Here is a 20,289-nt window from a genome sequence, read left to right on the forward strand (position 1 = left end):
AAGAAGCAATTGATGTAATAGCTCTGTTTTCTAGTTTGGTTCATATGCTCATTTTCAGTATTCAACAATTATAATTAATAGTGCTTTGGATATGTATCAACGTTAACTTTATGTCATTGCTGCATCTTCCTGGTTTATTGTATTGTCCTTGCTTGCAACTATTTATCAATAATACAAATTTATTTCTCCACTTTCAAACATTTACTCAATCTGTTATTCAAGTGTGGTGCTGACACCACAAACAGCAATAATAGAATCTGCTGTTTGTATAAGCTACACTACTATACGAGAAGCTGTTTTCCACATGAGTTTCTTGAAGTCTTTAGAAGCCTGTTTCCTGAAGAAAGATTAAACTGTGTTGGAGCGTTGTGTTTCAGTAATTCACCTGCAGCCACAAGTAAACATGGTATACTGCATATGTTGTCAATGTGACTGTACCTGTTTACCATTGATTGGGTTTCTCGGCAGCTCTGGTTTTGCTTGGCGAGGCACTCCACAACCTCTGGCGTGCCCCAGTTTATTATGTACATCTTCATACTGTGAGATAAATGACATCTGCAGAGACAGACATCTTGACACTTTACAATGACTATAAACTAGATGTACTACGCACCATGGTGGATTGTTGCGTGGCCTTGATCATATCAGCACCAGACATTTGTTGAGTGCCCAACTCCTGAGCTCTCCTATACACTTCCGCAGTCTAAAATCAGAACAGTGACCAGACTCTCACCGATACCCGTAAAGGACCGTAAACAATAATAGCATCCAACTTGTTCTAAAGATCTTCTTGGAAAGTGTCTCTGTGTCTGTGTTACACTTTCAACTTGTACTCCATCATCACCCAAGCTGAAGTGTGAAGTATATTGACTAGGAAATGGATTGGAAGGCTTTACTGGCTCTAAATCTTTCCTTCCATTATAGCTCTACAATGAAAAAAACTAAAATTTTTAGTAGCTATAACATAAACTGACGTTTGCTGAAGGTTTGAAGAAACTTTCATGATATTTCTTGTATGTTTTATTATTTATTAAATTTAGTATATTACTTAATTTGTTATTACCTTGTTTTACACAGAAAACACAAACACAAATTTAATTCTCACATAGACACGTGTACCCGCACAAACACGCGCGTGCGTGCGCGCGCACACACACACACACACACACACACACACACACACACACAAACACACACACAAACACACACACACACACACACACACACACACACACACACACACACACACACACACACACACTTCTCTACCGTACCGTACAAGTAATTGATCTCTGCCTCTCTTGCCCTTCGCATGATGATCCATCTTGAAGCTTCATAGTTGTCCTATGCATAGGTCTCTCTCCTCTCCGCGTTCCAGCTACTAAATTTTTCGCATTATGCTTCTCCTGATATATGACCGCATGTTGATCGATGACAGTAATTATCTCAGCTCTGTTAGTCAGTACAGTAGCTGCTGACGTGCCTTGACCATATCCTTGTAGAACAGAACAAACCTGACGAGAATCACTCATCACGAATTTGATTTGATGTTTCCTGTACAGGTGGTATCAACGCAACGAAGCTCGGAGTCCTGTGCAATCTCCTCGTCCTGGGCGCACTGTGTGTACGCGAGAGAAAGTCTGGCTACGCGAGACTTGCCCTTTATACAAGCCCTAGATATCTAGAGACATAGGTCTCTTTCTAGGGCTCTGCCTTTGTACAGAATACGTGCTTGCATAGTGTAGTTTACTGTACATGTACAACAGCGTTTACAACGGATCTGAAGTAACAGACAGCAGAAGAGGATGACATCTGACGGTTAGCTCGTTATTTTTGTCACACCTGGTTGTGCATGTACGTAGCATGGGAAAGGTAGAACAGCAGTAGTTTTATCTGAGTAGTTAATTGTCGGGCTCTTCGATCAAGCAACGGGTGTTAGCTGGCGATGGCATGCACCAACACTTCCTGCTTCCACTTTGCCGCTTGACCGGACACAGTACAATAAGAAAAGTGACATATCACATCAACTTACTGTGTTAGCTCTCTCTCTCGATTTCTCTCTAGCTCCCTGTAGTTGAAAAATGCATAGTTTCAGTCTAATAAAATTGAATACAATCTTTTGAAATTTGAAAGAAATTGTGTTGCTCATCTAGTCTTGACGCAAAATTTAAGCTTATAGTGTTTTAAGTCGTGATTGATTTCATTGATTGATATCTTTATATTTAATTAGTAGAGCAGAATTGTAATATTCTAATTTATCCGTTTTCGAATTGCAACGTGTGTGTGTGTGTGTGTTGCATTCTAGCTAAGTTGGAAACGAGATTTGCTTGGTTGGATCTCTTTTGCACTGGCACATCTGATCACACAACAATATGTTTGAAGCTTCCTGATTCTCATGTGGACAAGATTTCTGATGTTCAGCGGCTGCTTCAATCTGAGCATCAAATTCCTGTTTGTGATCAGCAATGGCGATATAATTCTCAAGTTTTGGGTGGAAAAGAGACTCTTGAGAGTCTCTATTTTCGGTCTGGTGACAACTTTGAAGTCAGATATCTTGCTGCAGCAGACATTCAGCAAGTAGATGCAAGTGTTCAGCAGCTTAAAGAATTTTACAGCAAATTGAAACATACCAGCATTGATTGGGAATTCACTAGCCAATCTATTGAGACTTTAACATTTGAGCACTTTCTACCCTGGAAGAATGCTCAGTCAGTAGCTAATCGACACTATTTTTATCAGCAAGGTGGGTTAGATATTTTTTTCGATGTGTTTCGATATGTTCAGAAGAACAGGGAAGAAATGGATCCTTCTGTTACTGACAATGGCACCGTGCCAATGCTGTACTACGTTGTTGTGATGGAAATGGTTTGTTTGGAGTTATTATGGAATTTTTCAGAAACTGGTCCAGATAGGCAAATTATAATGAAGTATGGTGGTTTGGACATGACATTGGATTCTCTAGTTCACTCGAAAGACAAAGGATTTATAGTGAATGGACAGCAACTAGCAGACATAGCTGTCGGATGCATAGTGCAGTAAGTTTGTAATACTAGACATTATATAATATTTAGTGTACCATAGCAAACATGTTGAATCAACCAGCGAGTGTTTGGGTTGGATATCATAGGTTTTACTTTACCTATTTTTATTGCATTTAATTGGCTAGCAATTAATTTAGTGCTGATTATAATATTTACATTTGACTGTTTAGCAACACTGCACGTTTGAGATTATTGTGTACAGATTAATGAATGCTGAAGCTGAAATATGTTGAATTAATTAAGAGCTTTAATTAAATACAATCTTTGTAGCTTTAAAGTTTGACACCACAGAAATGACATGCATAAACTGCATGATAAATGTTATGCAACGTGCACAAAACAAATTTTAAGATTTTTATCTGATTATTTATATTTACTGGAATATTTTAGTTGCAAGACCTTTAGTTATTATATTTGGTTAAGTCAATTATCATATTCACATTTGGTGACCTGCAGTACTTGAATAATCTAGGTATGTAGAATTTTCTGATGCTCAGTTGCTGGTTGTTAAAAATGTTGCTGCAATGAGACATTTGACAGAAATGGTGTGGTCTGATTATGGCACTAATCTCTACAGTTGCCAGATTGCTGCAAACACTCTGTTCTGTTGTTCATGTCTTACTGATACACATCCCTATTTTATTGATGGTGGAATCTGTGATGACATTGTGGCTGGCTTGCATCAGATTGGTGTAGAAAACGATATGGCTATTAGGTGAGTCAGGCATTGACAGTTTGTGTTAATTAATATGTGTTTTTTGTACTTCTGTGCTCATTTAGATACTTCACTTGCTCATTACTGGCACAGCTTCGGGCATCTCGTTTATGTCTTTTGGATGCTGGAAAATGTCAGTTTTTTGATAGTATTGTTAAGAAGTTTCTTATAGATGATGTGATGCCTAAAGATGTCTCTGAATGGGAGCAATCACATACGTATGTGTGGGTTAGTCTTTTACCATTTCTCGATTTGGCTTACAAGTCGGGTAAAAGACTCGTATCAATCCCTAAAACTCAATGGAAAATGCTGGGTATTCCTGATCACGCACTTGCAATCGGATCTAGAACCTCACAGGCTGCTGGTTTGCTTTGTGTCGACCAATTGAGTTTGACAGAAGATAACAGAAAATTGTTCGTTAGTGATGGTTTGCTCGGTTATCTGACTTGTCTGCCTTGGTTCATCAGTGATGTAACACTGCATATTCAAGCTAGTGAAGTGTTGAAAAGGTTTAAAGTTTCGTCTCCACCCAAACTTCAAGAAATCGCTGCATCATGTTTAGCTTCACATGTTGGACTGTCTACAGTCGACGTGTTATTGCCAAAGATTGGATAAGTATAGTTATTATGCAGTACTTTGCAATAGTTGCTGTGCTAATCTATTGTGTATAATTTTGATGTTGTGACTGACAAACTTCATTACGCATGCGCAATGTTTATTTGATTGATGAAGATTTGATGATGAATCTAAATGAACATATGGTTTATGGCAACAATCTTCCAGCTCTGGAATGGCAATTCTTCAACTGGAAGTAATGTAATTGGACGCTATTTTATAAGCGCGTGCTCTAGACTTGCCTAGAAATGTTATATTTGAGCTTGATGAACTAAACCGGATGCGCCACGGCCGTGCTTTCCTAATTTCCGTCAATCTAGAGATAGATGTTGGTGCACCGATCGAAGGAAAAAAGGGATGTTTTGAAGGGGTAAGAACCAGTTTGCCCGCATCGTGGAGACGTCGGACATGCAGCTTGCAGAACTACGGAGACCAGGAGTGTGTGTGCTGAGACCAGTCTAGGAAAGGCGTTTTAGGACTTTCTATAGTACCGTGTACTAAAACACAAACGAGTCTGTTACGTTTGACGGTTTCATTGATTTGTACTTACGAAAATTTACGACTTAGACCAAAAATCTAGAGATAGATAGACAGACCGGTAGACAAAGATACTACAAAAGACTAGCCTCGTACCAGACCTTCTCGCGCCGTCGTGCCCGGTTCCCGTATAACACGACAACGCCGGAAACCGGGCACGACGGCGCGAGAGGGTCTGGTCCGAGGCTACAAAGACAAACAAACACGCAACCAAACAGAGAAATCAGAAAACAAAACAAATTTTAGATTTACTACGCGCGTTTTCTGATATAGCAGTCGTAACACTTCCTAAACTTGTGAACGTGTTCGAAGTCTAGTATTTGCCACGTAAGGTGGAAGGGCGTTGTCACGGTAAACAGTGAACACTTGCGCATGCCTGTAGGACTCTAAGTTAGCCCCACCCGTCTTCGCAATTGTTGTGAGAGCCTTTCTGAAAGGAAAGAAATCGGGAGACAGCAGGCATAGTTGCTCTCTTTCTATTGCATATCACTATTTGCGAGTTCGTTCTTGTCGTTCCAGGTGGGTTGTTTTCGTCCAACGTCATGTCGTTGCAAGATTTCGAGCTAGAGCAGCTTGAAAATGGAATTATCGAAAATCCTTCGGCATACGACAGCAGGGGAGCAAGTAAGATTGAAACAACTTTTTGTTGAGATAGACATTAGCCTAGCTACCATGGCATGACGTCTAGAGTGTGGCGCCCTACTCTACATGTAGCCGTCAATTGAGATGTTGTAACTAGGCGTGAAGTGTAAAGTGTGTAGAAAGTATATAGCAATGATTGTACTTACGGGCACAACCATTTGAGATTGGACCGAGGCTCGGCCGTATGTATGTATATTTCCGCATCGTACATTTATATTGCATGAGTTTCTCTAATGTAAAACTCTATTATCTGATGTCGTAATTAGCAGCAGAGAGTATTATTCGTCTTCTTTTAGCACCAGATGGAGACAGGCAGCAAGGGTCTGTCGATGAGGATGTAGAAGAGATGGAGCGGTTGAGGCAGACACAGAAGAGTGTATTGGACTTCCTTCCCAGTTGCCAGCTGTCAACAGCGGAGGTGTCTCTTCAACGACGACGAACAAGGAAGTCCAAACATCGCGCTCGCATGTCACCCTATGACAGGAAGATAAGCTCGTTAGTCACATTGTCACTTGGATGGCTGCTGTTGTATGCATATGGTACTTGAATGGTTTTGGGGTTTGAACAGAGGATCATTTGTTGGGGTGGAACAGTTGGATGGGCCTGGAGATGATCAACTGCATCCTGGACAACAGGAGCTGAAACGAAAGGCAACATTGAAAAAAACGTCTACAAAGATGACTGACAAACGAGCCACTATGTAAGAATATTGTCATTAATTAATATTTAATTTTTGTAAATTAAATTTGATGTTTTTTAAATTTGATAATTTTGATGCTCAATTGAATAACTCAATAAGATGCAACTGAAATTTAAGGTAGTTGTTGAGTGTTTGTGTGTTTGCATGATTTTGTGTGTTGCATGTGTTTGATTTGTTTCTGTGTTGTGTACATGCACACACACACACACACACACACACACACACACACACACACACACACACACACACACACACACACACACACACACACACACACACACACCACACACACATACACACACACACACACACACACCACACACACACACACACACACACACACACACACACCTTTTATTATCAGAGTTGAAACACAACTACATGTTTTGCTTTACAGGAAACAGATGGGAGATTCCCAAGCAAGACAAGAAGGAAGGCTCACACGTTGGAAAGAGTTTCGCTATAGACTGTCTGTGGGTTGGAAACACTTCAAAGACAGATTTCGAGAATGGAAGTATCATCTCACTTTTTGGGGAGGTCACCTCAAGCAAGTTGAGAGTAAGCAATAAGAATGATGTCGATGTATTTTTTGTGTTTGTCTTTGAGTTTGTTTATACAAAAGGGGGCATTTATATGCATTGCAATGATACAGATGATGATTTTGCTGACTTTGTGTGGAAATATGTAATGCTCTGACCAGATTGTATTTAGACCACACACACACACACACACACACACACACACACACACACACACACACACACACACACACACACACACACACACACACAGTGACACACACAGTGACACACACGCACACACACACGCACACACACACACACACACACACACACACACACACACACCACACACACACACACACACACACACCACATTAATTCATTGTACTTGTGATTTATATCTTGTTTGGTATTTGGTTAGGTCTCTTTGGTACTGGAGTTGTTTCCTATTTTATCTTTCTTCGATGGGTTTTTCTTACCAATGTGCTACTTGGTTGCTTGTGGTTCTTCTTTGTATTTATTCCTCATGTTTCAATCAGTGTGAGCCCACAAAACGCGATGACTGTCAGTCAGGCTGACATTGATAACTGTATTGCAAATGTCAATCTCGATAAATCGTGTGGTTTACACAGCGAAATAAACAGCAAACTGGACTGTTTGAATCAAGCAGCAAATAGTACAGAGGCAGCAACATTGAAGTGGTACCATTATGTTGCAACTGTATTTACTGGAGCGGTAAGCATGAAGATGTGTGTCTGTGTGTGTGTCTGTGTGTGTGTGTCTGTGTGTGTACGCACGTGCGCATGTGTGTGTGTGTGTGTGTGTGTGTGTGTGTGTGTGTGTGCGTGTGCGTGTGCGTGCATGCGTGCGTGCGCGTGTGCATGTGCATGTGGTGCGTGTGCACGTGCGCATGTGTGTGCGCGCATGTGTGTGCGCGCATGTGTGTGCCTGTGTGCATACATGTGTGTGTGTGTGTGTGTGTGTGTGTGTGTGTGTGTGTGTGTGTGTGTGTGTGCGTGCATGCATGCGTGCGTGCGTGCATGTGTGTGTGTGCATGCATGCGTGCGTGCATGTGTGCATGCATGCGTGTGTGCGTGCATGTGTGCATGCGTGCATACATGTGTGCGTGCGTGTGTGTTATTGTTATTAATCTATAATACAAGATATTGCTATTTGCCTTGTCTGCTTAATAGCCTCCTCTTGAAAACACTGCTCTATTTATGGGAGCTTATGAGAACACTGAGCTAGATATCAGCGGAAGTGGTAATTATGACCTTCCTCTTGCGTACGTCATCATTGGTGGTCTCTTCTTCTTTATCAGTTTATTTCTTATCGTAGTCAAGTATGACACGTTGAACAGTATTTTAAAATTAAAATACAGGGATGTTTGTGTGTGTAGAATGGCTAGAGCATATCAGCAGAATTTTGTTGAGGGTTTGTCAACAGGGAGAAAGAGTCCTTTCTTTAACTTGGTCTTTGCTGCATGGGACTACAGTATTACTGATACTGATGCAGCAAAAATGAAGCATCTCAGTCTAAAGAAGGATTTAGAGGTTGGTTAGTTGTTGTAGGACACAAGCAAGGCAGTTAGGGCGACAGACATACATACAGACAGATGGACGGACCAACAGACAGACAGACAGACAGCAGATTGTGTATTGTTGCCAAATTCTCAGCATTCACATTCACAGTAAACTCGTTCATCTAAGCACTTCACTTGTCGGAAATTGAACAAATTGGTCTTATGAGTGACTGTATCTAACTCACACATTTACTTAAATCAATAGTGTCAGTAAAGTCTGGATGTTTGTTTGAGGTTACACTGGCATTGTATTTTAACGGCAAGCAGTGATTCTAACAGACAGACAGTTGTATACAGATAGTATGTTTTATTTGCTCTTTTGAAGCAATTATATTTACATGTATATTGAACTTTTAGGAAGTGATCAACACTCATCGTGCTGAGGCACAACACAGGACCCTTAAAGAGTTCTTATGGATTTGGACTGTTCGTTTCGTTATCAATTTTGCAATTCTGGGTTTGTTAGCTATGGCTGGTGCAGCCATTTACTATGCTGCTGAGGTTTCACTCGAGGCATCTGTTGAGCAGGTAAGACTAAAGCTGCATGTAATCATGAACTTATTAATTATATTCTTTGACCGTTATTATGAGTCATTGTAATGACTGGCGGTATGACCAAGTGTTTTCTGTGGTCAGGTTGATCTCACGTCTTTCAATTTTCGACTGATTATTAAACAATTGGCCGCTTCTCTCACAATTTCTGCATTCAATGTTATTTACCCGTTCATTTTTGAGCGTCTGGTTGTCTATGAGCAATACACCAGTCCTGTAACTGAGTTCACATTGACGATATTTCGCAGTGTTGCTGTCAGAGTGTCTGGCCTTGTTGTGCTGATGGCGACAGTACTGAGGCAAGTGGCGTGTTCTGACGACGTGGAAGCATGTGGGAGAGTGATAGAGACGGGATATTATACGTTTAACACAAGCATTGAAGCGTACGTCGAGATGCAAGTAAACTGCAAATTGGTACGTTCATGAGTTAATAAAACATGGGTGGACACATGGTTGAGGATTTAGGTATATGTGAGTATGAGTCAGGGTTGGGTGACATATAATATATTACAAAGTGGTGTAGGGGGTCCGCTGGCGTTTGGGTGGCACTTGGTGGAATAGGTGGGTATACATTGGCAGGGATGCGTTCGGTGGATGTGGGTAATGGGCAGGAAGAGTATCTTTACCATTATTTTATTTATTTCTTGCCCACTTAATTATGTGTTGTTTATCTGACTGTCTATACCTACCAATACTCCAATCGTCTTTAGTTTACATTCTTAAAGGAGCACTGTCCAGATTATATACATGCTCAAAGACACGCCCTTCTAGTGCATGAGATAGATGGGAATGGGAGGCTGTGAGTCAAGATAGAGAGTGCCGTGTGTTCTGCTAGGTCGTTCACTATACAGAATCTGAATGTGTAGATATACGGATTGTACCAGTGTACACTCTAGTAGTGCTCAATGTAGTCATCACGTAGTTTACGTCTGCCGTGATGTATGGACATGTGAAGATTGAACTACAGTCAAATTGGAAGCATTCTTTTCAGCTGTACATCTTCTGTGTAGAACATTGTTACGGCCCTTTGCAGTTCTGCTTCCACCCGCTCGCCATTGCGGAATACGATATTTTCACCGTTTCTGTTCTGAATGCAATCTGAAGTGCACGAACAAACACCGTTGTGAACACTTACTTTCTGAACGGCATTTTCACAAATTTCCACATGCAGGATCAGTAAAATAAGCTGTCTCTGGCAATCGCAGTTATCGCATGACCCAAACTCGTGTTATGTTACGAGTCCAAAAATTTTATGTGGTGAGAATGTAGAGTTTGTGGTAAACTATCACATCCTACTAGCGTTGTTGTCTAAGTTTCTCTGATTTCGAGATTTTGATTTCGTGTATACATTTTTTCAATCCAGTATCCGAGGCACCAGCGTGCAAAACATCTGGACAGTGCTCTTTTAAATTAGTCTGCTGTAATGTGAATACATTAGGGGAGCAAATGAGAGTTGAGAGGTGATGTAGAGTGATTACTGAATTGGTCTGCAAATTAGTAGTATAATGAAATACAGCAGATGTATGATATCTCCAAGACAAGTATGCATTGTTGTAATTTGATTTGTCGTTGTGTAGTGTTGGGAGACATACGTCGGTCAAGAAGTGTATCGCGTTCTTGTTATCGACTTTTTGTTCGATACAATTTCTACTATTGGTGTTCAATCCATTCGCCAGTAGGCATTATATGCCATGTGATTGTTTATCGTTGATTGATGTGGCTTTTTGGTAGCTTGCTTGCTAAGAAGGTTGAAATTGTTAGAAGAAAACTGGGAAAGCCTGAGTTCGTTATTGCCAAGAGTGTTCTTGGTCTTGTTTATGCCCAAGCTTTGATTTGGTGAGCTCAACACATTCAGTGTAATTGTAATGATCTGAGCTAAAAAAGTTCAATAGTCTGCTGGCAATATTTCTTAGTATTTGTATTTATACCCACATGTTAGTAGGTGTCAAACCAGTACTGTTTGTTTCTCACTGTAGAATACTTTAATATTATTAATTAATGTACTACGGTGTTTTATTCAGAGGGTCATCAGTTTTTATTCTCTGTTTTTATGTTTTTAATTTTGCCCTTTAAATTGAAACAGATGAGGTGCTTACATTTTATTAGCTGCCAGCTCATCTGGAACATGAGGGTATGACTACTGTATCATCATGTGTTGAAATGACAAATCTTAGTCACATGCTATGATCTGCACAATGAAGCGAGCCTTTCTCTTGTCATGTCAATTGAGGTCGAGATATATTATATTTATATATTTATGCATATCATGGGTACTACAAGAATGCAAACAGGCTGGAACTCTAAACTACAAAGAGAATTAACAGACAGACTCGAGACACAGTGATTAGTCGTGGAGAACATGCACGTCTAGGTATAGCGCTAACGTAATTCTCACTCAGGCTCTCCCCAACAATGCTTTGCATTTTTAACTAGTACAGTACCTATTTTACCTGTTTTTCTGTCATACATGTATGTCACTGTATGTGTTATACACTTTAAATTCTTTAATGCTATGTATTTGTTTGTTTTACCTTGTATTTGTTGCACACACGTACTGTGTATTTTGGCAACCATCACTAACATGAATTATTAATTAATTAATTAAAACTGAAAATCATGCATTTTTGATATAATGGTGGTGACTTTGTAGGCTGGGCACGTTCTATGGTCCTCTCATATCGTTAGTTGGTTGCATACAGTTGTTTGCGACATTCTACATAAAGAAGGTAAGATAGACATGCTCAGCATATAGTTAATTAATTAATTAAGATGTGTTGAAACGTATTGATCACATTGTGTTATGTTACAGTGCAGTCTGGTTTGGAACTGTAGGCCATCATCGCGAGCATACAGAGCCTCTCGCACCAACATCTACTTTTTGTTCCTGCTCCTTCTTGCTTTGTTTGGCTGTTTGATTCCTGTCGGTTACAGCATGGTGCAGTAAGTGAATACATTTGTACATATTTACTAACTTTCATGATCTGAAATGTATGAGATTGTATGTGCGTTTGGAGTCTCTTTACAAAATGTGTTCTTGGTGTGGGCAATTGATCACATGCAAGCACATATGCTTTGCACACTTTGCCGTATTGAGATTTGGTAAAGAAATTTTTGTCTTTAAATAAAATTTGCCAGCTTTTGCGTAGCGTATGTTGATTGCTCCAATTGCAGCTTAGAATGGTATCTTTTTCTAACATGTTGATTGAGTATTGTAGTATGCTAGTATGGATAGTATGTCAGTCAAAATGTTTATAGATTTGGCATGGCATTTGTTGTCACTGTATAAACACCGAACTTATTTTAATTGAAATAACAGTGCTTGTTATATGAAGTTGTTTGACATTTTGTTTGTTTGTTAGAATACAGCCATCACAGACATGTGGCCCTTTTAGGTATGGTCTTGGCAATTAAAGATATTTCTGATTTTCTGTCCAATGTTTGTATTCTCTGTGTGTAAGGAGTCAGAGACGTGTCTACAGTGTTGTGTCTAAAGAAATTGATAAGTCACCATCATGGTTTCAGGGAGTAGTTGACTATATTGGATCAGCGGCGTTTGTCATACCTCTCATTGTATCAATCTGGTAGGGAATATCATTTGTAGGTTAATTAACAAACTGAATATTGTTGTGTGCAACAAACACAACAGGCTTTGAGACAATACAGACAAAGGGACAAGCTGATAAACAAATGGACAGACACACACACACACACACACACACACACACACACACACACACACACACACACACACACACACACACACACACACACATTCATATCTGTGACCAGGAGAGTTTGAAGTCACTGCATGCATGGTCAATACTCTACCACTAGTTATGGCATATCTATTAGACTGTGTCCATACTGAAATCTCAAGTCTGTATTTGTTTTGATATTTCTTATGTAGCCTTGTTGCTTTCTACTTCTACGCTCTTTCCAAAGCCTACAAGAAGAGCATTGCAATACTGAACCATCAGCTTCTAATGGTAATGTTGGCTTGTGCACATGGTGCATGTATGTCTGACAGTCCAATGTTTTGTTGTCTAGGAGGGTAGAGACAAGCAGTATCTCATCAAAGCTGTCGCCCATCAAGAGCGGATGTTAAATGAACCTGCGGGGGTCAGACGAATTGCAGAGATTCGCGGCTTAGTGACCACAGACGATGACAGTCTGCAAGGATCACTTCGGCGGTCGCCCACATCGGCTACCCAAATACACGTTAAGCCGCAAGGTAGTGCAAACTAATTGATGAGGAACGTGGCCTTAGTAAGCAAGTTAAAGTACTGGAAATATTTTGTTGTTATATTTATATTCTAAGCTGCTGCGCGTAATGTCATGAACTCAAGCGGTAAGTCGTCCCTTGTTTAGTGAAAGTGATTGTTCCTCTTGTAATCGTTAACTCGACACCAATTGAGTCCATACTTTATGCCCCACTACAGTACATTGAAATTAACTAACACCATGCACTACAGTACATACAAGAGCCTAGATGACACCCAATATCGTCTTAAAATTTCTTGAGAAAATAGTATTGTCTCGAAGTCTCGAATCTTACTACATCTGTTCATGCAACGAATTCTGGATTGGTGAATGAGAACTCTTTGAAATCTGCTTGGTTTATTTGCTGAATGATTTTCTTGTCGCCTGGTGTCAGACGAGGGGCCTCTGATGTAAATTCTTTGTCAAAATTATTACAAGCTTTCTTTGATTTCTGTAACACATGATGGCTGTTAAAGTGGAATGGTGTGTGTGTGGTTATTGGTATATACAATTTTTGGTTTGAATGGAGGTTGGACTTCTCTTGCTGCTAGTTTGTCCCATTCAATCTTCCTAAAGAAAACGTGTTGTTTGATGTCTTGCTCACTTGATTCGCCACAGCCAAGACGTCTTGCTGGATGTTTGGCCAAGAACTGTATGAGAAACAGTTGTAGTTTGCAACAATATGTTGACACACACACACACCACACACACACCACACACACACACACACACACACACACACCACACACACACACCACACACACACACACACACACACACACACACACACCACCACTTCCCCCATATTTACATACACACACACACACACACACACACACACACACACACACACACACACACACACACACACACACCACCACCACCACCACCACCACCACCATTTCCCCCATATTTACATACACACACCATGATATCCTCCCTTCCCCACCACATGCAGGCACCCATATCCCCCCACACACAGCCCATATCCCTATAAACACACCCATATCCCCCATAAACACACCCATATCCCCACACACACTACCATCACACTGTAATAGATGAACAACCAATGATACGAATCATAAAGGACAGAAACTCAAGTCACGTCCACCACAACCAAACCAAACATTACAGCTGCTATACCCCTTTCAGAATAGCTACTGCTTCTTTGGATAGAAACTTCGGAAAGTGCACTTGTTTTTCTAATATATGATTAAACAAATCATCTTCATCACGACCATCGAACGGAGGCTGCAAAGTGACGAAATCCAAGCTACCAGACAAAAGAATGAAAGTGATTGTTGCTTTACCTGACCAACCATCATCTCAAACATCAATACTCCTAAGGCCCACCAGTCTACTGACTTTCCATATGGTTGATAGGCAACAATCTATAACAGCACAAATCCAGTGGCTTACAATGTGTGTATGTATGTTATGGTTGAATTTGAACAATGGAAATGACTTGTGACAAGAATCTACTAACCATTACCGTCTTGGATGTAACTACCATGTCTGGCAAGTCACAGTTGGAATGATGCACATCACTACCTGTCGTCTGGATCCAGGAGATTGCTGGGATGAGGTATGTGATGGCATGTCGTGTGTGTGTGTGTGTGTGTGTGTGTGTGTGTGTGTGTGTGTGTGTGTGTGTGTGTGTGTGTGTGTGTGTGCAATACCTCTGGAGCTATGTAATCTGGTGTGCCACAGAAAGTTCGTGTTGTGTTTCCATCGGTGATATTCTCCTTGCACATTCCAAAATCGGCAATCTTGACGTGTCCGTCTGCATCCAGTAGAACGTTGTCTAGCTTTAAATCACGGTAGATAATATTTTGAGCATGAAGGTACATCAACCCCAATACAATTTCTGCAGAATAAAACCTACACAACAAGCTAACTTTACAACACCACACATAATTTGATATCAACAGAGCTAACGAAGCTTGTGGTTCTCTAAATCGTCCAAACTGTTGAATGTGGAACATCAGATCGCCACCATTCACATATTCCATAACAAAGAAAAGATGGCCCTGAAACATAGTACTGAATTTGAAATTGATGGATCAAATAAATACTCTCCTACCTCTGTCTGAAATGCACAGTGAAGGGCGGTTAGAAAAGGTGGCTTTTTCTGAAGAGCAAGCACGCGTTTCTCAATCATTGTACACTCCACGTCATCATCTTGAACGATGACATCTTTTTTGAGTACTTTGATGGCAAAATATTGATCCTGGCCCTTCAATTCAGCCAGCATCACCTGTACAATATGACGGCCATTAAACAAGTGCAGGTCGTTACATGAGATAAGCAACACTGAACAACCGGTGCACCTTTCGGCATTAGTGCAACATTGAACACTTGGAATTCCACTTACTAGGTCCACTTATTCATGGTTGCACATTTCCACTTATGCCATATTCAATGTTTCAAAAATGTTTCATCAAAAAGAACTCGCTGGCCACTTATCCATATTTTCAATGAGTCAAAATCAAAAGCCGATTGCGTTCCTTCAGAATTCTGCCTCAAACGCCAATCAATAGACTCATGTGTTTCTACTGCCACCTACTACCGTTCCAGTCTCAGTTCCCAAGCCTTCATATAATGCACGTGTGTGCATGCACAAATGAGCTGCATGGCAGCGAGAGGGAAAGTCCCACGTAATGAAACGATTTGTAGCACCCACATGCAGCGGGCAGGCAAAGAGTGTAGCATATGCATGAGCACGAAACTTTACAATGCAAATGTATGGGATCCAGGATCCTGGTGATCACGACTTGATTTATGCTTGCACGCTCATTGCACCTTAATAAGGTTCAGGTAGTAGCTGTCAGTAGAAAAGAGGGCGAGTCTATTGATTGGCTGCTTGAGGCAGAATTCTGAAGAAACACGGTTGGCTTTTGATGTCTACTGAAGTATGGATAAGTGAAAACATGCAACTAGGAATATGAATATACGGAAGTCAGATATGAGTAACTGGAAACAACATATGATTAATTATGTGCAATGTCCAGTGTTCAATGTTGCAATAACGTCCACACCAAGCAGGTTACCCTCAGCTCATGACATTGATTTTCCATTAATCTTTAGGATAACACCCAGACAGACACCTGTCTACCATGTTCAGTAACCCCTACTATCTAGAGACATCAACTGTGAGGAGTGTTAGCTAACAATATAGTTTGGACAGCTAGAGAGGAAGGGGCATTGTCTGAATGTATATACCACTCTGCAAGACCATGTGGATCAATCAGAAACTTCGGACTGGAGCTGGGATGGACAGGTGCAGCATGTGTTGGACCTTACATAATTGATGTTAAAGACTCCCCAATAAAAGAAGGAGATACCAACCACATTTATGATTGCCCAAGATGCAAGACTGTTTATCAATCACAACCAACACCATTTAACAAACCATAACTCTGGGCACCGCTGTCAAGTAACCAAATGCACAGTGTTATTGTAACCCAACATCCCTATAGTACACATAAACTCACCTTTCCAAAGCTGCCCTTGCCGAGTACAACAATGAAATTGAAATCTGCAAGACCAAACCTCTTCTGGGAGCCTGTAGGATTGACTGTCTGTGGACTCGTCGAGGTGGTCTTTGCCTTAGAAGCAGCGGTTTCATCAATCTATGTGGCAAGACTAACATGTACTACTGACAATGAACACCACAGTGGCACTGAAAATACAACAAGTATAACCTTGAGCTTTTCAGCTATTCGTTTCTCTATGTCTTCATCACTGGGGCAAAGATGATAGTGATGATCACCTTCTTTGTGATCCATAAGTTTGAACCATCCATCATGAACGACATTGCCACTTAGTAGCTCACTGATTGGGAACGACATGCTACCCATGAAGTCATTCCTAGTTGTACGATCCCAATCCCATACTTCAAGGAGTAACCTATGATCTCTATTGCCTGGCGATACAGTTCTACACAAAACAACTACTACTGTAGTTTTACGTGCCTCACCATGTCATCTGTGACATACAATTCAAAGCTTTCATTAAAGATAGGATTAAGTGTTGCTTTCTGAATGGCAGTTTTCTTTTTGCTCGACTTGTCCTGATCAGGTTTGAGTTTGAGTTTCACGTATGGATCAGCCAGTCCGTTGGGATCCATTGGTGGAAGATTCCTACATTCGAAGACTGAAAAAGCACATTGCTTTTTAGTTCCATAATTAGCTGCATGTGTTAACAAACAAAAATGAGTGTGTTGAGAGCAAAGGACACAACACATTAGCTGGATCAGAATAACACTTTTATGTCCCAAATTTCTCCAACCCTCACAACCCCTCCACTGTTTGTATATCAAATCATGTTGCACATTATGAAGAAAACAAAACACTAAGTTAAAAAGACAAACAGAACTCAGGTTTTACACAGATATCTACATGGAAATACTAAAGCAAACACATTCCTTGCTCAACTTATGTTAACAAGAACCCATTGGCAACATCAACTAGCCAAGAAACCCCAGTGTAGCAGTTAGTAAACACTCAAACGTTTACACAGGGCACTCCCTTCTTGCCCCATACCCTTCCATACCAATGACAAAACAACCCTTAACCCTACACAATACACAATTACAAGCAAGTCCCTACCCACCACACATTCCATACACTAACTAGCCATCAGACCAACGTGGATGCAAGCAAGAGACCAAAATCAAACTTTAATATTAGATCAAGTCAGCCGTTGCTACAATAGTAACATTACCAGTTGTACAGCGCAATAAAACAACATACAAAGGCACGACCACATCAGACCAACCCTCATTCTCCAAATATCTTAGTCCCAAATCAAAACTCACCATTAACAACCAACTTTCCGAGCACTGGCGTTGCCTTCTGATACGAAATCTTCAACCGAATTCTTCCACGCTTTTCCGTAAAGTCCTGCCCGCAAAGCTTCGGCACAAGCCGTTCGCACTTTTTGTGTACATTCACCTGGCACTCTACAAAAACACAGTGCACACACCAAAAGTGGGCGTAACCCATGTCAAGCCCAAGCATCTGTGCTGTGTCCTACCCGAACATTTGAGGCCTTGATTGAAGAGGCCGTACAGCAACGAGCCGCAGTGGTCGCAAAACGTCGGTGACGCATAGGTATGCGACTTGAAGCGATGAGCAGAGCGCGGCGCCTGCAAGAGAACGGATTTCGTGCAGAATCGACGTTGACACGACCAGTTGACGAGGAGAACACATGAAAAACAGCATGCGAATGCAACTCACGTCGGAATCGACGCCCTCGTCCGCTCCCGGGCAGCGAAACGTCACCAGATCGTGACAGCGCTTGTGCACGACGAAGCTACAGACTTGGCATTGTAATCCTTGCTTGGAGAGCAGCCCCCTGATGTGTTACATACGAGTTATTGATGTTGGGTGAAGAGAAAAGGTTGGCTAACCATATGAAGTCTTTGCAGTGCGAGCAGAAGGTCGGCTGTTTGAGAAATCGAGCGACGAATTTGTGTTCTTTGACCTCGAAGACTTCCTTGTGGCGTATGGCGCCCCTGCGACGGCGTGCAAACGTGGAGGTTTCGCCCGGTGGTAGGCTCTCCGATGTCGAGCCGCGCGGACTGGCCATGCGAGAGTTGGAGCGACGAGAATGTGAAAACTTACTGCAACATGCGGGACTGTTAGTGGGGTGTGGCGGTTTATGCGCGTATGCGCGTGCGCAAAGTGTAATATTAGTGTGTGTGTGTGTGTGTGTGTGTGTGTGTGTGTGTGTGTGTGTGTGCGTGTGTGTGTGCGCGCGTGTGTGTGTGTGCGCGCGTGCGTGCGCGCCGGCAGCAACGGTGTTTTGTAGATAATTATGTTTACTTGTAGATGCGACGTTTGTACTGACGAGATTTGTTTGAAATTCTAAGTTGAAGAAATCGTTAGTATAATTGAGGATGCCTACGTGGATGCTTGTAGGACGCTTATTTAGTGTATTATACTGTAATATGGATGTGCTGAATGTTTTTTCGCTAGTGAGGGGAGTAGGGAAGCCAGTGGGCAGACTAAACATACAACAAACCGGCAGCTAGACGTATGAGTCAGCCAGATAGATGTAATATAGTCTAGTGATGATTATTGTTATTATTTGAAACGCGAAGTGTATTTCAGTTATCTCATTCTGGCGATGGTGCAAAGATTGCCAACATGTATGTGGGGTGCATGGCCTATGCAGATGATATAGTGTTGGTGTCTCCAACGGTAATGGCATTACAAAGAATGCTTGATATGTGTACATCTTTTGCCGACAGCAATGGTTTGACATTCAATGTGAGTAAGAGTGTGGTGATTGCGTTTGTGTAGTCAAGATTTGTTTGTATGGAGGATCCTCAGCTAGTGCTTGACCACAACACGTTGCCTTGGAAGTCTCGTATCACTCATTTGGGGGTGATGCTGGATGAGTTATGCAACAATGCCACTGCCGTGGAAGATAGAGTTAAGAAATTTTGCGGAGCTGTTAATTCTGTTGTGTCACGTTTAGGTGGTAAAGTTTTGTCAAATCAAGTTTGGATGAAAATAGTAGACACTCAGCTGTTTCCAGTACTATCTTATGGTAGTCACCTCTGGAATATTGACAAAGCTTCTATCACAAGAACTGTAGACGTAGCTTATCAGAAAGGAATTCGACCTGGTTTTGGAATGAGATCAAGAGAGTCAATACGTGACAGACTGAAAGAGTGTTTTTGCAGAAGCTTCAGAGAAGATCAAAAGACTCCAACTATTATACATGAAACGAGCAATTCACTCCGTAAAATTACCTTGTACAAGGACTGTCATGGTTGCTTTGCAGATGTAGTTCTGAATATTTGTTTAGTGGAATAGAGACTAAAATCTTGTTTGTTTTTTCCTGTAGAGACTTGAGGGAGTTCCATGAATTCTTTTAAATTTTTAGTTTAGTGTTAGTTTGGTTATATTTGTGCTACTTGTATGTATTGTGTGTATAGTTGATGTATGTCTAGTCGTTGCCCCTGTGTGGGAACTGCACCAAATTGTGGTGTGTCAAAAATACATTATTATTTATTATATAGTACGTTGGCGCCAAGGCACTGTACAGTCTGCCACAATGTGGTCGACTGTCTCCAGGTCTGCACTGCACAAGCAGACAGCATACAAACA

At 41.2% G+C, this 20,289-nt stretch overlaps 5 protein-coding genes across 8 annotated transcripts; 3 read left to right on the forward strand and 2 right to left on the reverse strand.

Moving 5' to 3' along the window:
• Positions 1 to 106: 106 nt before the first annotated feature.
• Positions 107 to 1,570, reverse strand: LOC134184194 (uncharacterized). 2 transcript variants are annotated; one of them, XM_062651820.1, is made up of 5 exons: positions 1,280 to 1,570; positions 774 to 926; positions 614 to 703; positions 447 to 555; positions 107 to 385 (listed from the first exon to the last, which is right to left on the reverse strand). In XM_062651820.1, exons 1-5 carry the CDS (start codon positions 1,322 to 1,324, stop codon positions 282 to 284), a joined length of 501 nt encoding a protein of 166 aa, XP_062507804.1. In that variant the 5' UTR covers positions 1,325 to 1,570; the 3' UTR covers positions 107 to 281. The 2 variants fall into 2 exon arrangements, with proteins under 2 accessions (XP_062507804.1, XP_062507803.1); XM_062651819.1 differs by having other exon boundaries at positions 1,275 to 1,570.
• Positions 1,571 to 1,623: 53 nt separating this feature from the next.
• LOC134185093 (uncharacterized) lies at positions 1,624 to 4,391 on the forward strand. Its single transcript, XM_062652885.1, has 4 exons — positions 1,624 to 1,818; positions 2,306 to 3,035; positions 3,514 to 3,756; positions 3,822 to 4,391. Exons 1-4 carry the CDS (start codon positions 1,806 to 1,808, stop codon positions 4,369 to 4,371), a joined length of 1,536 nt encoding a protein of 511 aa, XP_062508869.1. The 5' UTR covers positions 1,624 to 1,805; the 3' UTR covers positions 4,372 to 4,391.
• LOC134185090 (transmembrane channel-like protein 7) lies at positions 4,391 to 13,338 on the forward strand. Of its 2 annotated transcripts, none has more exons than XM_062652880.1 (18): positions 4,391 to 4,567; positions 5,428 to 5,532; positions 5,847 to 6,045; positions 6,119 to 6,250; positions 6,648 to 6,808; positions 7,193 to 7,506; positions 7,965 to 8,113; positions 8,171 to 8,324; positions 8,711 to 8,881; positions 8,990 to 9,319; positions 10,483 to 10,580; positions 10,637 to 10,741; positions 11,556 to 11,631; positions 11,715 to 11,845; positions 12,265 to 12,297; positions 12,364 to 12,486; positions 12,813 to 12,891; positions 12,953 to 13,338. In XM_062652880.1, the coding sequence occupies exons 1-18, from the start codon at positions 4,507 to 4,509 to the stop codon at positions 13,148 to 13,150; spliced, it is 2,619 nt and encodes an 872-aa protein (XP_062508864.1). In that variant the 5' UTR covers positions 4,391 to 4,506; the 3' UTR covers positions 13,151 to 13,338. The 2 variants fall into 2 exon arrangements, with proteins under 2 accessions (XP_062508864.1, XP_062508865.1); XM_062652881.1 differs by lacking the exon at positions 4,391 to 4,567 and adding an exon at positions 5,287 to 5,367.
• Positions 13,181 to 18,818, reverse strand: LOC134185091 (calcium-dependent protein kinase C-like). Of its 2 annotated transcripts, none has more exons than XM_062652883.1 (14): positions 18,582 to 18,818; positions 18,409 to 18,526; positions 18,206 to 18,317; positions 17,988 to 18,131; positions 17,167 to 17,323; positions 16,873 to 17,107; positions 16,663 to 16,800; positions 15,252 to 15,425; positions 15,107 to 15,198; positions 14,848 to 15,049; positions 14,479 to 14,559; positions 14,312 to 14,419; positions 13,675 to 13,815; positions 13,181 to 13,616 (listed from the first exon to the last, which is right to left on the reverse strand). In XM_062652883.1, exons 1-14 carry the CDS (start codon positions 18,758 to 18,760, stop codon positions 13,470 to 13,472), a joined length of 2,028 nt encoding a protein of 675 aa, XP_062508867.1. In that variant the 5' UTR covers positions 18,761 to 18,818; the 3' UTR covers positions 13,181 to 13,469. The 2 variants fall into 2 exon arrangements, with proteins under 2 accessions (XP_062508867.1, XP_062508866.1); XM_062652882.1 differs by having other exon boundaries at positions 16,873 to 17,086; positions 17,143 to 17,323.
• LOC134185096 (uncharacterized) lies at positions 18,783 to 20,203 on the forward strand. Its single transcript, XM_062652887.1, has 2 exons — positions 18,783 to 19,965; positions 20,027 to 20,203. Exons 1-2 carry the CDS (start codon positions 19,492 to 19,494, stop codon positions 20,045 to 20,047), a joined length of 495 nt encoding a protein of 164 aa, XP_062508871.1. The 5' UTR covers positions 18,783 to 19,491; the 3' UTR covers positions 20,048 to 20,203.
• The last annotated feature ends 86 nt before the right edge of the window (positions 20,204 to 20,289 follow it).

The sequence above is a fragment of the Corticium candelabrum genome, chromosome 9, assembly GCF_963422355.1.
Source record: "Corticium candelabrum chromosome 9, ooCorCand1.1, whole genome shotgun sequence".
Lineage (NCBI taxonomy): Eukaryota > Metazoa > Porifera > Homoscleromorpha > Homosclerophorida > Plakinidae > Corticium > Corticium candelabrum.

What these genes read in the sequence shown, in the direction of transcription:
- LOC134184194 (XM_062651819.1), bottom strand. Translation starts at nt 1,532, where the DNA reads ATGAGTGATTCTCGTCAGGTTTGTTCTGTTCTACAAGGATATGGTCAA. An exon ending in AGAGATCAATTACTTGTACG is followed by an intron (nt 927 to 1,274) that starts GTACGGTAGAGA and finishes TTTTCATTGTAG; the next exon opens with AGCTATAATGGAAGGAAAGA. An exon ending in CCACGCAACAATCCACCATG is followed by an intron (nt 556 to 613) that starts GTGCGTAGTACA and finishes CTGTCTCTGCAG; the next exon opens with ATGTCATTTATCTCACAGTA.
- LOC134185093 (XM_062652885.1), top strand. An exon ending in GCTGTCGGATGCATAGTGCA is followed by an intron (nt 3,036 to 3,513) that starts GTAAGTTTGTAA and finishes TGAATAATCTAG; the next exon opens with GTATGTAGAATTTTCTGATG. An exon ending in GAAAACGATATGGCTATTAG is followed by an intron (nt 3,757 to 3,821) that starts GTGAGTCAGGCA and finishes GTGCTCATTTAG; the next exon opens with ATACTTCACTTGCTCATTAC.
- LOC134185090 (XM_062652880.1), top strand. Translation starts at nt 4,507, where the DNA reads ATGAACATATGGTTTATGGCAACAATCTTCCAGCTCTGGAATGGCAAT. An exon ending in GGTGTTCAATCCATTCGCCA is followed by an intron (nt 10,581 to 10,636) that starts GTAGGCATTATA and finishes GCTTTTTGGTAG; the next exon opens with CTTGCTTGCTAAGAAGGTTG. An exon ending in CCTCTCATTGTATCAATCTG is followed by an intron (nt 12,487 to 12,812) that starts GTAGGGAATATC and finishes TTTCTTATGTAG; the next exon opens with CCTTGTTGCTTTCTACTTCT.
- LOC134185091 (XM_062652882.1), bottom strand. Translation starts at nt 18,760, where the DNA reads ATGGCCAGTCCGCGCGGCTCGACATCGGAGAGCCTACCACCGGGCGAA. An exon ending in GAATAGCTGAAAAGCTCAAG is followed by an intron (nt 16,801 to 16,872) that starts GTTATACTTGTT and finishes CTTGCCACATAG; the next exon opens with ATTGATGAAACCGCTGCTTC. An exon ending in CAGTAGCTATTCTGAAAGGG is followed by an intron (nt 13,816 to 14,311) that starts GTATAGCAGCTG and finishes TTTCTCATACAG; the next exon opens with TTCTTGGCCAAACATCCAGC.
- LOC134185096 (XM_062652887.1), top strand. Translation starts at nt 19,492, where the DNA reads ATGGAGGATCCTCAGCTAGTGCTTGACCACAACACGTTGCCTTGGAAG. An exon ending in GTCATGGTTGCTTTGCAGAT is followed by an intron (nt 19,966 to 20,026) that starts GTAGTTCTGAAT and finishes TTTTTCCTGTAG; the next exon opens with AGACTTGAGGGAGTTCCATG.